General features: G+C 44.3%; 1 protein-coding gene across 1 annotated transcript in view; it reads left to right on the top strand.

Annotated features, from left to right (window-relative positions):
- Window positions 1-3892: 3892 nt before the first annotated feature.
- LOC147684909 (uromodulin-like) overlaps window positions 3893-17036 on the top strand; it is a 449835-nt gene continuing 436691 nt past the window's right edge. The window contains exons 1-2 of the mRNA XM_086939737.1: window positions 3893-3914; window positions 4397-4471. Of these exons, the coding sequence (XP_086795863.1) occupies window positions 3893-3914; window positions 4397-4471 (97 nt within the window). The remainder of the gene's footprint in view (window positions 3915-4396; window positions 4472-17036) is intronic.

Below are 17036 nucleotides of genomic sequence, written 5' to 3'. Positions count from 1 at the left end.
GGAATTAACTGCTCACCTCTCATCACCAAGGCATCGCCAGACACAGAAAATTCATCTGAAACTTTCAGATAATGCCTAACAGAGAGAGACACAGCACTCTTGCGCTAACTCCCCTGCACCACCATGCGCTTTACATCTCGTAGAGTAATATCATACTCCACATCTAGTCCTGTTTTGTAATGGGATGCACTCCTACCACATTCATAACATCTTGGACTGAGGCCAAAGCCCATCACGTTCCTTCTCCAAAACAGACGGCCCATCCACTACCTGCTATTTTAAGGACAGTCTCGTCAAACAGTCCGCTTGAATGTTCCTCCATCCTTGGATATGTTCCAACTTATACCAGTATTACTGTAAGTCTGCAGCGAACCTGGCAAGTGTGGCCGAGCATTTACCCGTTTCACCCGGCAACAGCACCTTCGCTAGGAGTTTGTGATCTGATCTTAAAACAAACTTGGTACCCTACAAGTAAGTCCTAAAATACTCACAACCCCAAGCTGCTGCTAAGGTTTCCCGTTCAGTAACATAATAATTCCTCTCAGAATCAGTCAATATTCTGGATGTAAAGGTCAAAGTCTTCTCATGCCCACCATGAACATTTGCCAGCACCCCTCCAAGACCTGTGGCACTAGCAGCCACAGTAAGAATGGACTTTACTTTAGTGTCAAAGGGTGTACGAATACCAGTCCCACAAATGTCCTCTTTGATAAGATCAAAACATTGATGTTGTTCTCCACACTCAAAAGTAAATCCTTTCTTTAAGAGTAACATCAGAAACTCAGTCTTTTCAGAAAATCCCTGCACAAATTTGGAATAATATTCAATGAGACTAAAGAAGGACCTCAATGTACCTTTGTCACCAGGTTTAGGAGCCAACCTAATGGCATCTAAAAGATTTGGCTTTGGCCTAACACCTTCAGCAGGTATATCATACCCCAAATATTTGTATTTCTCACGTCTAAGTCGACAACCCCCCTTCATTTATCTTGTGCAAGGCTTGTCTGAGAATCACATTAAGTTGTTCAATTGTAATCCCAAACACAAAAATGTCATCTTAAAAATATACAATATTGGTCATGTCCTCAAATAATTCACTCATCATACATCGATAAATGCTCGAAGATAAACATAACCCAAACTGCATCCTGGTACATTGAAAAATTCCCTCCATAGTAATGAATGCTGTAAGTGGTTTGGGCTGTTCATGTAACTTGATTTGGTGATATGCATTCTTTAAGTCCAATTTAGAAAAATATTTCCCCCTACTCAAAGCTAAAATTAGTTAATTTATGTCAGGCAACGGATACTTGTCGACTACTACATTCTGATTGAGCGATCTCAAATTAATACAAAATCGGAATTTATCATCAGATTCTTCTGTGATAACAACTGGGAAACTACACAGAGCTTTCAGCAGGTTTGATCACGCCAGATGATACCATATCTCTGAGCCACCAAAGGAATTCTACATAATTTGTGCTGTACAGGTTCAGCATCACTATTCAAAACTATTTTGTGAGCATAACCCTCTAGGCACCCCACCTCTTCCTTAAAAACTTCTCTAGCCTCCTCCAAAATGTCTCTCAAACATAAATCTTCAACAACCTTCACCTAGATTGTAGCTCTGGGATTCCCCACAATACAAAGGGGAAAGGTGTGGCGCCGCGGCAAGGGCGACTGACGCTGGAATCTGGGGATCACGATTTGATCCCCGGCGCCGGCAGCAGATTAGCCCAGCACCATGTGACTCTGGGCAATAGCTTGCTTAATCTTCCCGACCGCGCCTGGAGACCCTTACGGATGATTGTTCGCGCTTTACAAATGTGGATTATTACTATATTGGTGCATCCAACCTAAATTGAGTGGTCCATCCACTACCATTGAAACTTTCCCTTGTATTGTTCTGCCACTGAATTCTATAGTAGCCTCTATATAACCCAACTAGTGGATGACCTCACTTTCATACCCACTGTCATTGATACACTTTGGAGACAAATTTACACCTGACCACAGTCTCTCAAGCACTACACTTGGAACAATCGTCTACATGGAACCAGAGTCTACTATAAGTTGTACCATTTTGCCATTCACAATGAAATCAGCCTTAGGCCTAGTCTTCCTGCGAAATCCTTCCTCAGCTTCACCCACACACAACCCTATCTTTTTGTTCCACTACGCTATAATAATCATCTACTGTAGCTATTTGGATTTGCCCATTTGCTTAAACACTGCAGCAAAATGCCCTCTGTGGCCACATTTCCTAAAATTTTTATCCATAGACATGCATCTGCGATAATCAGCAATGTGGAAAGTACTACCACACCTATAACAAGACTTAGTTGTTCGCTTAGGTCTTGGCACATTACAACTAGATTTCAGTACAGCAGGTACATCGGAATCATCCCTATGATAGAGAAAACATTTCCATTATTACTCTCCTTTTTGTACATGTCTTGCATGCAAAGTTGCAATTGTTCAACCACTTTAGCAATGTCTATGGCATCCCGGAAGGATGTTTTGCTGCCTAAAGATGCCCTTGAATATTCCTGCATATGGAATGAACAATCAACTGATCCTAGTTCATCAGTCATTGCTCCAAATTTACATTTCAGAGAGTTCTCCCTTAACTTAGAAAGAAGTCATCTATCGCTTGACCTTCCTCTTGCTGGTGAGTGTAGAATTTGTAACAATTCATAACTAAAATGATTAACATAGCAAATCTGACTTCCAGCCTCTTCTTAGCTTCCACATATGCATCTTCAATTGGGTCCTCAATAACTGGGTAGCTGGTAGTAAATACTTAAAAATATGTGGTCCTTCTTTGCCCAGGTTGTTCAGAAGTAAAGCTTTTTTACGGGAAGCACTGAATCGTATTCCATCTAAGGCTTCCAAGGAAGTCTCAAACATAGTTACCCATTATTCCCATTCAATAGAAAGAGCACCTGGTGAAGCTAGAAATATTGGAGGAGACACAATGACACCATGAGATTGCATGACCAAAAATGAAGTTTATAGATAGAAAATAGATATCTATAATTACAAAACGCTGTACTGTACAGCACACGCACTATATCAATAAAATACCAATTTAAAACACAAAATGATGCATGAGAAGGAAGAAGTGGTGTGCGAGTCACCGTAGATTAAGAACTAATGTATAAGTGACTGTAAACAAAAAGTAGTCTACCACAGAGAAGATAATGGTATGCGAGTCACAGAAAGCTAGGGAAGACTTGCTGAATACATATGAGTCACTGTTTATTCCCCAAAGTAAAATGGTAGGCAGCTGTGTTAATCTTACTCTAGACGTTGGGAATCAAGAAAATGGCCACTGATGACTTGCAGCAGGATGTGATTTTAGCAGGTGATACAGGTTGTTTTGAAAATGTGGGAAGCGTTGTGACGCTCGGAGTCACGAGCTTGGGTCTCTTGCCTTAGCTCGCACTTGCTGCGTGTTCACACCGGCCTGTGTATGATGACCCTCGAGCTCCTGACTTCACTTGCACTTACTCTGTGCTCGTGCCTTAGTCATGTTTTGTGCCAACAGGTCACGCAAAAAGTAGCCCAACACCCACCAGTCCCCATGCTCATGATGAGCTCAGCTCGTCATGCAGTACACTGCTTGTGTGCTCATGACGAGCTGAGTTCGTCATGAACAATGGGATTCATAGATTATCAGCACAGAAGGGGAATTGCTGTAGCACTGATAGTGTTAAGTACTTAAGCCTCACTTCGATGCAATGACATCATCTTTGGTGCCTGTGAAATGAGTCATCCTCACAGACTTAACTGCTCCAAACAACTGCTCCTAACCACACCCTGGGTCCATAGCTACTGTCTCGGCACAGGGCTCAGCTGCCTCAACTTGGCAGCAAATTCTTGAAGCGTAATGAAGTACAGCTGCACACCCTGTACTGTAGTAGGCAAGCTTTATTTATATATGCACCCTGCGATGTCTGGGTAGCTGTTACTCTGCCAATCAGACTCCAACTTCCCTCATTAGTACCTCCCCACCCACATAGGAGTCTGGAACACAAGCGAAGATCGTATTCCACATTGCTCACAAGTTAGGCGAAGGTTCACCCACCTCAAGGAATATTAACACCAACTTGTCAGGGGGAACCCCAAAGTCAGTAAATAAGCCTAAACTCAACTTAGTAAGTATCGCACCGAGTAGGCAGGCTTAGTCTGGAAAGTATTTATGCAGTACTCAAGCACTAAGAAAATCAAAATAACAAAATTCTCAAACTGAATTATAAAACTAGAGTACATTATAATAAGAAAGTATGACAGGGATCACATGCTCCACACCCTTAAATGATGCACTTGTAACATCAATTTTACTTTGTACTTTGAATGATAAAACATTTGCATTTCCTTTTTCCCCCACAAGATTTACCCACTGGAACATTTGTGTATCAAGAAGCTTCGTCAACCTCCATGAACAGTGGATGTGCATCATTAACAGGTACATTGTACAACAAACAGTATGTATTTATGTCTTATTTTCCAATTGTTCCTGTTTTAGAAAAAGAATGGGAGAGAGGTGTGATAATGATACCAATTTGGTAAAGGCATCCACATTTACATCTATAAGGCCAGATTTAAAATGGTCTGATTTAATTCTAGTTATATTAGCATAAAGTGTGTTGCAACAAGCTCTCCTCTCTTCAGTCCCTTTACATCTTCCCTAGATTTGAAGCACTTGTCACCCTGTGGTGAAACTAGAGTCCTGCAGTGAATGTACTCATTTATATGATGACATAGAAAAGTTTTTCTTACGCAGATGCACCAAAAATCTTTATGTACTGGAATGATGCTAACCCCACTGCATCACTGTTAATAAAACCTTAATTTGGGGTCTACACTTGATTTTTTTACAAACATTAAATGGCTGGGCCCATAAGTTCTAGAGCTGGTCTACATCACAAGTCGATGGTTATTTTACTCAGCATACAAACATACCGAGGAGAGAAATCGTTAACAATGTCAATCAATTGAAATGCAATTTCTCTAGACACGTAGTAACCACAGATCACTAAGTAAGGTTAGTGCATTTATTACTAAGCCAAAAATAACTGGACATAAAGACACCTCAAGACGAGAGTGTAGAAATACATTGGAATCCACATAAAGACAAATCTGTGGATAATGTTGAGTCAGTGCAACATGCACAAAACAATAAACTCAAGAAATATGATGCGAGGAATCAAAAAGCATGAAGCTTAAAAGACTGAGCTTGTTCTGAGGTGGTCTTTCTTCAAAAGCAGAGAAGAAGTGTGGGCTCCTTCACTACTTGCAACATTCCAATATCACAACTATCTTCCCAAGATTCCTTACGGGTCATGGCATCCACTCGGTCCACGTTCTCATAGGTACTTTTCCACAGGACCGCGATGTTCCTGAAAAGCAACATGATGACTTTGATTTCCAGTTCTATTTATTGGCCTTGACCCAGCGGAAGACTAGTCAAAATGTCTTTTCGCTACCAAATTACCAATTTTACTCTCTGGGCCCCAAATATAACTCAAGAAACAACAAGTAAAACACAAAAGGAAACCCCTGATTAACCAACACCTATCCCCACAGCCACTTTTCGAACAACAAGCCACCTGAACAGGAAGACAAACCCTCCACCAATATCTGTCAGTGACATGAATTCTATAATGCTACCTTGTAAGGTTCAGTCAGTACCAAGTACACAGACACCCAAGACCTAAGATTCACAGGGCCTCCAATGGATGTTTCATGAGAGCTAACAGGGACTCGGATATTCAGAGAACATGAGGCAATTACTTATGAAGGCCTGGAATAAGAAATGCCAAAACATGCAATTTTCCATCAACCATCTCAGTTTCTATACCAATCAATGTAAACCATAAAGCATGAGGTTCACTCCAAGAATGACTCAAATATGATAAGATTTGTTCATGTAAATCATTTATCTAAAGCCTTAGTTTGAATGGTCTGGAAACATGAAATCACCTTTTGAAATCAGATTTAATAACAATCTATTAGTAAGTTAGCTACATTCAGATTTCAATAGGGATAACATTTGATGATTTCCTAGTAAGGAAAATGAGAAAGAGAGAGAGAGAGAGAGAGAGAGGGAGAGAACATCGAGATCTAGCATTTAGATGTACAAACCAAATAATATTTAGTCGTAGTTTAAGATGCCACAGGAAAAAGTCAGTAAACCTTTCAGCCAAAAGGTTAAATACTGCACACTTTACCACCAGCCGGTAAGTGTAGGTTTCAGTCAGTTCAGTTCAAATGGACTGGCATTAAAGAGAAATTAGTGTTAACTCCGACAGCATGCCAGGCAGGGAAATAGAAAATGACAGGCAGCCGGACTCCTCCTCCACGGGGCAATTATACTTCCAAGGTTTAGTTTACGCTCATAAAGTATCCGTTAGGTCACTCCATATGATTTCCATTGATCATTCACAGAGAGCTGTCACTGTGTGATCATTACCTCATTGAAAAATCCGGAACCATTAAGTAATCCTTTTGCAAATTCATCAAATTAAATTATTTTATATTTCCATCACTTCCTCAGGAGTAAGAGTATTCATTTTGTTTGCTGTCTGTCGTCTCCCAGACGCTCTTTCTGGGTTTGCACTTGTATTGATACATTTCTGTCAAAAGTGTTGCTGAATTGAGGTAATAGAAATTGTCAGGTAGCTAATGTGTCCCCCACTCGCACCCTATCCATGCACCCATGTTCCTTGTATGTCGTGTAACTTCTGTTCTGTACATGCTAGAAAGACGCAAATACATTTGCGTCCATCCTTAACATGTTAGCTATCCAGCCATGCCAAGAAATCCTGTTAATTAGGCTTCTATGCATATGGTGCCAATGTCTTTACATGGTACACTTTTGATTTTCCCACACGTTTTTTCCATGTTTCCTGGCCCAGTCAAGCTAGGCCCTTAACGAGGCCTCTTTGTCTCATCTCTCCTGTCTCCGAAAGCTGTACGCATCCCTGACCCCTGCCTTACTTCCTGCCAGCGCAGCGGTGCCCGGCTCGGCCTGGACTGCCTGCCAAATTCATGTTTTGCCTACAGTTATCTGCTCAGCCTCCTCGAAAACACATTCCAGTCTAGAGACATAGGTAAACATATTCCCGGCTGCAGAGCAAAGGGCCCGGCCTTCCTGTCCTCCTTGCAAGTGATTTACTGAACCCGTTACCATGGTAGGCCCATGGCTCCGCGCATTGCACCAAGAGACGTAAGCATGCACTAGCATTCAGTATTGAACGGCCCCTGCCCGAGAGACCTTTTACTTCAAGACACTACATCCTCCAAACATGAGATACCAGATATGCTATAGGGACAGGTTGCCCTGACATCCCAGACACCAGTCTCCTCCACTAGTGCTAAAGTCAAAGCCCCCAGTTACGCGTCATGCTAGTTGCGCGCGCATACAGGTTAAGGGTTTCTGCTGACTCTGCAAACTTTCTCTATGCATCCACCCACATGTGACGTATCGTGTGACGTTTCTCTGACATGTACAGTACACGCCCATGTGTACGCCTTTTTACACGCCTCCTATTACGCACATGTGTTCTTATCTCTCTCTTTTCACCTGTTACGCCTACTGTATTGGTTTCAACTGTATCAATTCACTATATATAATGTGTAATGTTAATAAAACGTTGAATGTCCCTTCCTGAACCTTAGAGGTGATGGAACATGATGCTCCATCCTTGAGGATTAATCCATTAAAGCCCGTATGACTCAGATGCCACGGACTCTGCCTCTCATTTGAATGAGCTGTCTTGTATTGATAATTATACGGAAAAATGCATCGGTAAAATTTATTTACCACATAATTTGGTGCTCGAACAGGGACCCCCCCTTCCCCACTCGCCGGTGAAGTCACGCGGCCTTTGACCCCTTCTACAGCCCCGACGGAAACCGTGCACGTTTGCGGGTTTTCCTGCTATCTTCCCTCGGGCCCACGAGGGAGACGGAGACTGCGGTCCGGCGTCCAGACGAGGCGGTGAGGAATGCGGAGGATCCCGACCAGAGCCCTAGTCGAGAGAGCAAGGTCCGAGGTGTCCGGAGGCCCACCTGTTCCGAAGCGCATGCGTAGGAGAATCCGTAGCCTGACGCAGTCCGGTCCAGTCCAGCCCAGTTTCCGAGGCCTTCAGTTTCTTGCTTCCCGGTGAGTACCGTTGTTGGGAACGCATCTAGACGGGTTCATTAATTTGTGCCCGGTAAAGACAGGTCTGGGTACACAGATCTGGTCCTGACGTGTTCACTTAGGTGAATACGGTCCGACGTGTCTCTTTATGGGACCGGTATTGTCTGTACTGTTTTAGCAGTGCATCTAGTTATTCAGTATTATCTCGAGATTTCTCAGAATATGTGTTTTCTATGTTCCAGGTAATTTTCAGTTCAACATGTTTTAATGTGTTTTAATGTTGTGGTATGAATGGTTGTTTACTGTTTATTACTGTGTTTATTGTGTTGACGTCCGAATCACTCCAATCATGCCGTTATTCTCAAAATTACGTCAGATAGGTACTAGGAAAGGGATACTCGAAGAAGCAGTTCCCGTCCCACCTAGGGACACTCCAGGATATTTTATGTACCACAAACACGGCTTAGATACTGTGTTGTATTTAGACTTATGGGTGGATTACACCAAGAATCTGGAAGAGAAGTTTAGATGGCCTGTCTCAGGGACATGGGATGCAGATTGCATCATGAGAGTAGAAGAAGCGTTGTGGAAAAAGAAAGCCAGACAATCCCAGAAAGATGCCATAGAATTGTGGCGTAAAGAATCGCATAGAACAGAAAAAGCAATCAGAAAAACAGAGAAAAGTAGAGAAGAATCCGAAAAAGCCAGAGAAAAAGAGTTACTAGAAGAAGGAGAACAGGTCAGAATAGAACAATTAGACCGCCAAAGAAATGCACTCATTACAGGCATGTATCCAGTTCTTGCCGAGGGCCTGCCCAAAGCGACCCCGGAAGTACCCCGTAACTTGCCACCACCATTGGTTCCGACTAAACTCCGTCACAAACAGACCGCAGCAGACATTTTCCTTTCTTCCTATTTAGATGATGTAGCTCCAGCATATACCAATGTACCCGTACCACCCGTTAATAATGTACAGCAGCCTGTTCCGGCTGTTCAAGCCACGACCCCTCCACGCCAAGATTCGCTTCCCGCGCCTGTTGTCACTTCCCCTACTGCTGCTGCTACTGGTCCCCCTACCATTGGTCCTCACAATCCGTTTTCGACATATACAACCCAGAGTCCAACCCCATCACATGTACCTTTACTACCCGCCATGACGTCAGGTCATGCCCTCGCTTCTGCTTCAGGAGGTGCCAAAGGAGGCCACCTTCGCACCCCGCGACCAGTACACCGAATGACAGTCGGGGAATTAGCAACACAGCGTACTCCGAAAGCAATGACACAGGAAAAACTTAGACAGTATATTACGGATTGTAGATATGATCCAGTACCTGGCAAGAAAGGAGACATGATGTTAGCCTCATTACGTCTACGACGTGTTACAGATTATTTGTTGCTATTACCAGAAATGCCAGACCATCTAGACAAAATATATCATTTTATTAGAACTGGGGAGAGACCAGAATGTATTTGTGAGGCCATGGCATATCAGAAAGCTGAGACACAAGGGTTAATATTACGATTCTTAATTAATTGTTTGATAAGGGAACAAGATCGGCCAGGTGTTGTTCAAGAAGAGATGGATGTACTGACTAAATGGAGTCAGAATATTGCAGATTGTAAACATGATAAACTAACTTGTATAGATGCCATGTCCAGAAAGATCCGTAAAGAAATAGTAGCAATACATAACAGAAAGAAGGCTGAAAAGGAAGCCGAGTCAGACAAGAATGAATCCTCGGAGGAGGAAGAAATAGAGACTCTAGTAGAGAATCCAGACAGGATAGCGTACGTAGGTAGAGTGAAACTCCCTAAACAGTATTCTTTAGATAGACCTTTTGACAGACCCAGTCGTCTAGAAAACAAGAAACGTTTCCTTTCCCCGATACCAGAGCAATGTTCTCTTGAACATGTGTTTCAGGTTACTGATAAAATAACGAAAGAAAGAATAGGTTATCATGAACTTAATACCTTACGTGATCAGGAACTAGCCCGGTCAGCAGTCCAATGGGCTGGGAATGACAGTATATATAAAGATGATTCAGTAGCGCAAACATTTTTGAGCCTTACTCCAGAGGAGCAGCGATTAGCTGGTATATACATGATTCAACATCTCATTACACTATATGAAAATCAGAAATCTGATCCAGGTCCATTGTATAATTTATTGCAAGACTTACTCCTGAGAAGGTGGGGAGGTCTAGGTACTGATTTAATTAACATCATTCTAGAACAACGTCACAAATACAGAACTTTCCTGACTCCACATTTTGTTTCCGTTCCACCTCCAGTAAGACAGCCATATCACCTAGACAGACAGAATCCCTTACGAGAAGTTCATCCCGTTCTGAATACAGGGGGTACGCTTGAACGCGTATTCGTATACACTCCTTTGACCAAAATGGAATTATTGGAAATGAAGAAAATAGTACCTTGTCACGATAAAGACCCTGCAGGATTCCACCGTGAATTAAAAGATATGTTACTTATGGGCGATTACACGTATTCCGACATTCTTAAAATGCTAAAAGTATTGTTGCCAGCAGGGATTTATGAAAAACTGAAAGAAAAAGAATGGGAGGTGGGAGATAAAAAGATTATTTGGACTGAATTAGAAGACGAGGAAAATAGACGTATCCCAGGTTTAGGTCTTGGGGACAAGACTAAAGCATTACCAGGATTATTAGTACAGGTTTTGCCTAGATTATTGACAGTTAAAAAGGAAGACTGGGATGCAATCTCAGCCTGCAAACAGAAACAAGACGAAGACACTAGTGATTTTTATTCGAGATTCGAGAAATGTTTTATTATTAATAGCGGCCTGAAAACAAGTAGCGAATCATATCCACATCTTTTTGTGACCAAATTAGTCGAGAATTCCTTACCCCAGGTTAAGAACAGAGTATTGAAAGTCGAAAGTACATGGCAAGCTAATACGCCTTCCCAAATGTTACAAATGTTACAGTATCACCAGAACAGAATCAGAGAGGAACACGATCATGAACAGAGACGTATGAAAGACACGAAAATGAAAGTACTAGTTGCCCAGTCTGTTCCAGCAGATGGTCAGAAGAGGGGTAACACGCAGAACACACAGACTAGTCATTCTGCAGCTCCTGTTAAAGGGAATTGCAATTACTGCAAGCAGCCAGGTCACTTCATAAATGAATGTGCCGTTCTCAGACACAATATTGCTACAGGCAAAACGAAAGAAAGACCACGCCCGCCTAGACCAGACCACGTTCCACAGAATATTTCACAGAACACGCAACCTCCACAGAATGCACAGCAACAGACAGTAGCTGTACCCCAACCCCAACCCATTGCCGCAACACAACACGTCACACAGCAAATGTACCAGTATGCACAGTCAGATTACCCCGATTATCAGCAGTACACATGAAACAGCCTAGAGAGGGATGTTGGCTTGCCCCTTATCGAGGTTCCTGTAGATCAAGATGGTCCCTATGTAAATAGTCAGGTATTAGGGAAAGACAGAAAATTTTTGATTGACACGGGGGCGGGCAGAACTACCATTAGTCATGACGAGGTTCCAGGGGCACCCCTCTCAGGCTCACAGAATGTTTCCCTTGGATTTTCAGGAAAGCCTATTGTTAACAAAGTATCACAGCCAGTTCCCCTTGCAGTTGGTCCATTGTCCCGTACTACAGATTTGTTACTTACGAAATCATGTCCTGAAAACTTGCTTGGTATTAAAACGCTGAAAGCTCTAGGAGCTGTTATATGTTGTTCTCCGGAAGGAGTGAGATTATTCCTTCGTGATTTTAAGGGTCATTATGTGTTGAGAGATTTTGATGTAAGATTGAAAAATGTTCCACAGCATTTATGGGCGCAAGGTCCAACAGATGTAGGTTGTATGCACATTACTCCTTATCGTGTCACACTCAAGCAAGGTGTTATACTGCCCCGAATCCGACAATACAAATTGCCCCCCGAGGCTGTAGCAGCCTTACTGAAAATTATTGACGAACTCATTGCCCAGGGAGTAGTTGTAGAAACTGACTCCAATGTATGTAATTCTCCAATCATTCCGATTCTTAAACGAACTGACCCAAATGCACCTCCAGTCTATCGACTGGTGATCGATCTTCGTGAGCTCAATAAGTGTATGGTACCACAGTACCCCGTGGTCCCAGATATTTCGTCATTATTGACTGCCATTGATTCCGAAGCTGCGTTCTTTACTGTAATTGACCTTAAGAACGCATTCTTTAGTGTCGCCATCCATCCGGAAAGCCAATTTTTATTCGGATTCTCATTAAATGGCCGAAGCTTTAAATTTGCACGTGCACCTCAAGGGTTCACGGAAAGTCCTAGTATTTACAGTCAAGCCCTGAAACGACAACTAGACAGTATTCACATGCCTACTGACACTGCTCTACTACAGTATGTTGACGATCTACTGATCACAGCACGGACCGAACGTGACTGCGAGCGCGCGTCACTGACAGTCTTGTATTTTCTGGCCGAAAAGGGGCACAAAGTATCCCCTTCGAAGCTCCAATTCTGTGCCCAGCAAGTGGTATACCTTGGACACTTGCTGTCCAAGAGGGGTAGACAGTTGACACCAGATCGTATCCAGTTAATTGCACATCTGCCACAGCCCAAGACTCAAAAGGAAGTACGGGCCTTTATTGGCCTCACTTCGTACTGCAGACAATGGATTCCCCAATATGCATTTCTAGCCAAGCCACTCATACAGTTGACAACACAGGAGGCAGCGACTTCGACTGTCCTCCCTTGGACTCAGGAACATACACAAGCTTTTAATGACTTGAAGAAAGCTTTATGTCAAGCACCAGTTTTAGCGACACCATGTTACAGTAAACCTTTTATACTTTTTGTCACAGAACGCGATGGCACAGCATTATCCGTTCTCACACAAGATCAAGCAGGACACCATAAGCCTTGTGCTTATTTTTCTAGTACATTGGATCCAGTAGCCCAGGCTTTGCCTGCGTGCTTGAAAGCAGTTGCAGCAACATCTCTAGCCATCAGACAAAGCGATTCAATAGTGTTAGGACATCCCTTGACAGTACAGGTTCCACATTCCGTGGAAGTTCTTTTGAACCGTACCCAGACTCAGCACTTGACCATAGCACGACTGACAGGTTATGAACTGACACTGTTCCAGCCACACATAGAAATCAGACGCTGCAACATACTTAATCCTGCCACATTGTTACTAGGCAGGAAAAACGCCTCCTGGTTCAACGATGATCTTAAAAAATCCAAGAAACTCTGTCGCTCCCTCGAGAAGGCCTGGAAAAAAGACCCAAACACCAGCACCAGGGACGCCTTCAAAAACGCCACCCGCATACACCACCAACTAATCTGGTCCGCCAAGAAAGCCGCTTTCAAAGACCGACTAGATAACAATGCCCACAACAGCAAGGAATTATTCAACATCCTCAAAGAATTTACCAACCCATCAGCCAACTCCAACGACATCACCCCCTCCCAAGTCCTATGCGACTCCTTAGCTTCCTTCTTCCACAACAAAATCGCAGACATTCACAACAGCTTCGACAACCGACCCGGAGACCAACCCACTCAACCTACTGCAGGACCCTCACCCCCCTTGAACATCCTTAACAACTGGAACCCAATCTCAACTGAGGACACCATCCGCCTGATGAACTCCATCCACTCAGGATCCCCAACTGACCCATGCCCACACCACATCTTCAACAAAGCAGATTCCATCATAGCTCCACACCTCCGAGACGTCATTAACTGCTCCCTCAACTCCGCCACCTTCCCGGAAAGCTGGAAACACGCAGAACTCAGCGCCCTCCTGAAAAAACCCACAGCTGACCCCACCGAACTCAAAAACTACCGCCCCATCTCGCTTCTTCCTTTCCCGGCCAAAGTCATCGAGAAAGCTGTCAACAACCAGCTCGCCGCCTTCCTCGAAAGCAACAAATCCCTCGACCCCTCACAGTCCGGATTCCGTGCCAAGCACAGCACTGAGACCGCACTCATCGCAGCAACAGACGACATTCGAACTCTACTGGACAACGGAGACACAGTCGCGCTCATCCTCCTCGACCTCTCCGCAGCCTTCGACACAGTCTGTCATAGCACCCTATTACAGCGCCTCAGAAACATCGGAATCCAAGGAAAAGCACTGGAATGGATCACCTCATTCCTTACCGGAAGAACTCAGAGAGTCCGGCTCCCTCCATTCAAGTCAGAGGCCTCTGAAGTCATCTGCGGCATACCACAAGGATCCTCACTCAGCCCCACCCTCTTCAACGTATACATGAGCCCCCTCGCAACCATCGCACGCCAACACAACCTCAACATCATCTCTTACGCTGACGACACTCAACTGATCCTCTCACTCACCAAAGACCCAATCACCGCCAAAAACAACTTACACGAAGGAATGAAAGAAGTAGCCGAATGGATGAAGCACAGCCGTCTGAAACTTAACTTGGACAAAACAGAAGTCCTCATCTTAGGCACCTCCCCCTCCGCCTGGGATGACTCTTGGTGGCCAGAGGCCCTTGGAAAAGCACCCATCCCGACGGACCACGCACGAAACCTGGGCGTCATTCTGGACTCCTCACTCTCGATGACCAGACAAGTCAACGCCGTCTCATCATCTTGCTTCAACATTCTTCGCATGCTCAAAAAGACTTTTCGCTGGATCCCCACCGAAACTAGAAAAACGGTCACTCACGCACTGGTCACGAGCCGCTTGGACTATGGAAACACCCTTTACGCCGGTACCTCCGCTAAAGTCCAGAAAAAACTCCAACGCATCCAGAACGCTTCAGCCAGGCTCATACTAGACATCCCGCGTAAAGAACACATCTCTGGTCACCTGAAAAACCTCCACTGGCTCCCCGTAAATAGGAGGATTACCTTCCGCCTCTTAACCCACGCACACAAAGCACTTTACGAACTGGGACCCGAATGCCTCAACACACGACTGTCCTTCTACACCCCCTCCCGTCAGCTGCGATCCTCCAACCAAGCCCTGGCCACTGTACCTCGCATCAACAAAGCCACCATGGGAGGTAGATCCTTCTCCTACCTGGCAGCTAAAACCTGGAACTCTCTCCCCACTCACCTACGCCTTACTCAGAACCACATAGCATTCAGAAAACAACTTAAAACTTGGATATTCGACAAGTAACTCCCCCCCCTCCTCAAGCGCCTTGAGACCCTATGGGTATGTAGCGCGCTATATAAATCTCGACTTGACTTGACTTGACTTGACTTGACCCTCGAGTACAACAGATCCAGCACCACATGACTGTGTAGAAGTCATCAATACAGTGACAAAGCCCCGACGAGACTTGACAGACATTGCATTGACCGATCCAGACCTGACACTTTACGTGGATGGTTCATGCATGAGAACAAGCACAGGAGAGTTAGTGGCCGCCTATGCAGTGACCACTGAAACTGAAGTCATTGAAACACATCGTATTGACACACTATCTGCCCAAGCTGCAGAGCTCATTGCTCTGACCCAAGCATGTATTCTAGCCAAGAACAAGAAAGTAAACATATACACAGATTCACAGTATGCATTCGGAGTCGTTCACGACTTCGGAGTTCTTTGGGAAGAGAGAGGTTTTTTAACTTCTCACGGTACCAAGATCCAGCATGGTCCCCTCATTCAAGCTCTGTTAGAAGCAATACACTTGCCTACAGCCATAGCCATTATGAAATGCAAAGCACATACTAAAGTCATCAACAATATTTCCCAGGGTAACGACCTGGCAGATCGTACAGCCAAACTCACAGCTCAGACAGACATCCCGACTGACATGACAAAGACTGAAATACCTACACTGACACATTGCCTGACAGTTAAGGATCCCACTCTAGACGTACTCGATATACAGACACATGCAACACCAGACGAAATCAAGAAATGGACTGAACAAGGAGGGATCCAGACAGATCAGGGATGGATGACGAAGGGAAGGGCCACATGGTTCCTCCCCAACTCTATGGTTCAAATAATCATTAACACAGCACATAGTCCAGCACACTTAGGAGAGAAAGCCATGTTAGACAGTTTACAGAATCTCTGCTACAACAAACATTTACGAGCAGCCGCAAAACAGAAAGTGCGTACTTGCATGATCTGTTGTCAGTTCAATCCAGGAAAAGGTGTTCCCGTGGAACAGGGTGGATTTCATCCTCCTGACCATCCTTTTGAAGTCCTCCAGATGGATTATATCCAGATGGACAGATGCCGAGGATTCAAGTATGTCCTCGTAGTCGTATGTGCTCTTTCCCGATGGACAGAAGCATATCCAGTCCCTGATTACACTGCTGTAACCACTGCCAAACAGCTGGTACGTGAGTTTTCCCACGGTACGGTTTGCCCCGTGTCGTGTACTCTGATAATGGACAGCCATTCTCATCCGAGCTCATGAAGCAGATATCACTCCTGTTAGGTTACCAGTGGAAGTTCCACTGTGTCCAACATCCTGAAGCCGCAGGTCTCGTAGAGAGACATAATCAGACCCTGAAAACACGCCTAGCCAAAATATGTGCCGAGAAAGGTGTAGATTGGATAGTTGCCTTGCCAGTTGCACTCTTTTACATGCGAATGGTAGCCCATTCTAGGACAGGATTGTCCCCTTACGAGGTTATTTTTGGTCGTCCCCCGAATATGTGGGGTACGCCTATGCCGAGACGTATCACAGATGTTGAAAGCACTATGTTGACAGATTACTTGGCCTCCTTGATGTCTGCACTACAATCTTGTCGTTCACAGGTCGCGGCTGCCTTTCCGGACAACACCCAAGTAAAACCGCATGACGTCGTTCCTGGTGATCTCGTCTATGTGAGGAATTTCGATCGGAAGAGTCCGCTGGAACCCAGATGGAAA

This window comes from Lissotriton vulgaris, chromosome 10 (genome assembly GCF_964263255.1).
Source record: "Lissotriton vulgaris chromosome 10, aLisVul1.2, whole genome shotgun sequence".
In the NCBI taxonomy this organism is placed as follows: Eukaryota; Metazoa; Chordata; class Amphibia; order Caudata; family Salamandridae; genus Lissotriton; species Lissotriton vulgaris.
This window is presented reverse-complemented; position numbering and strand designations above follow the sequence as displayed.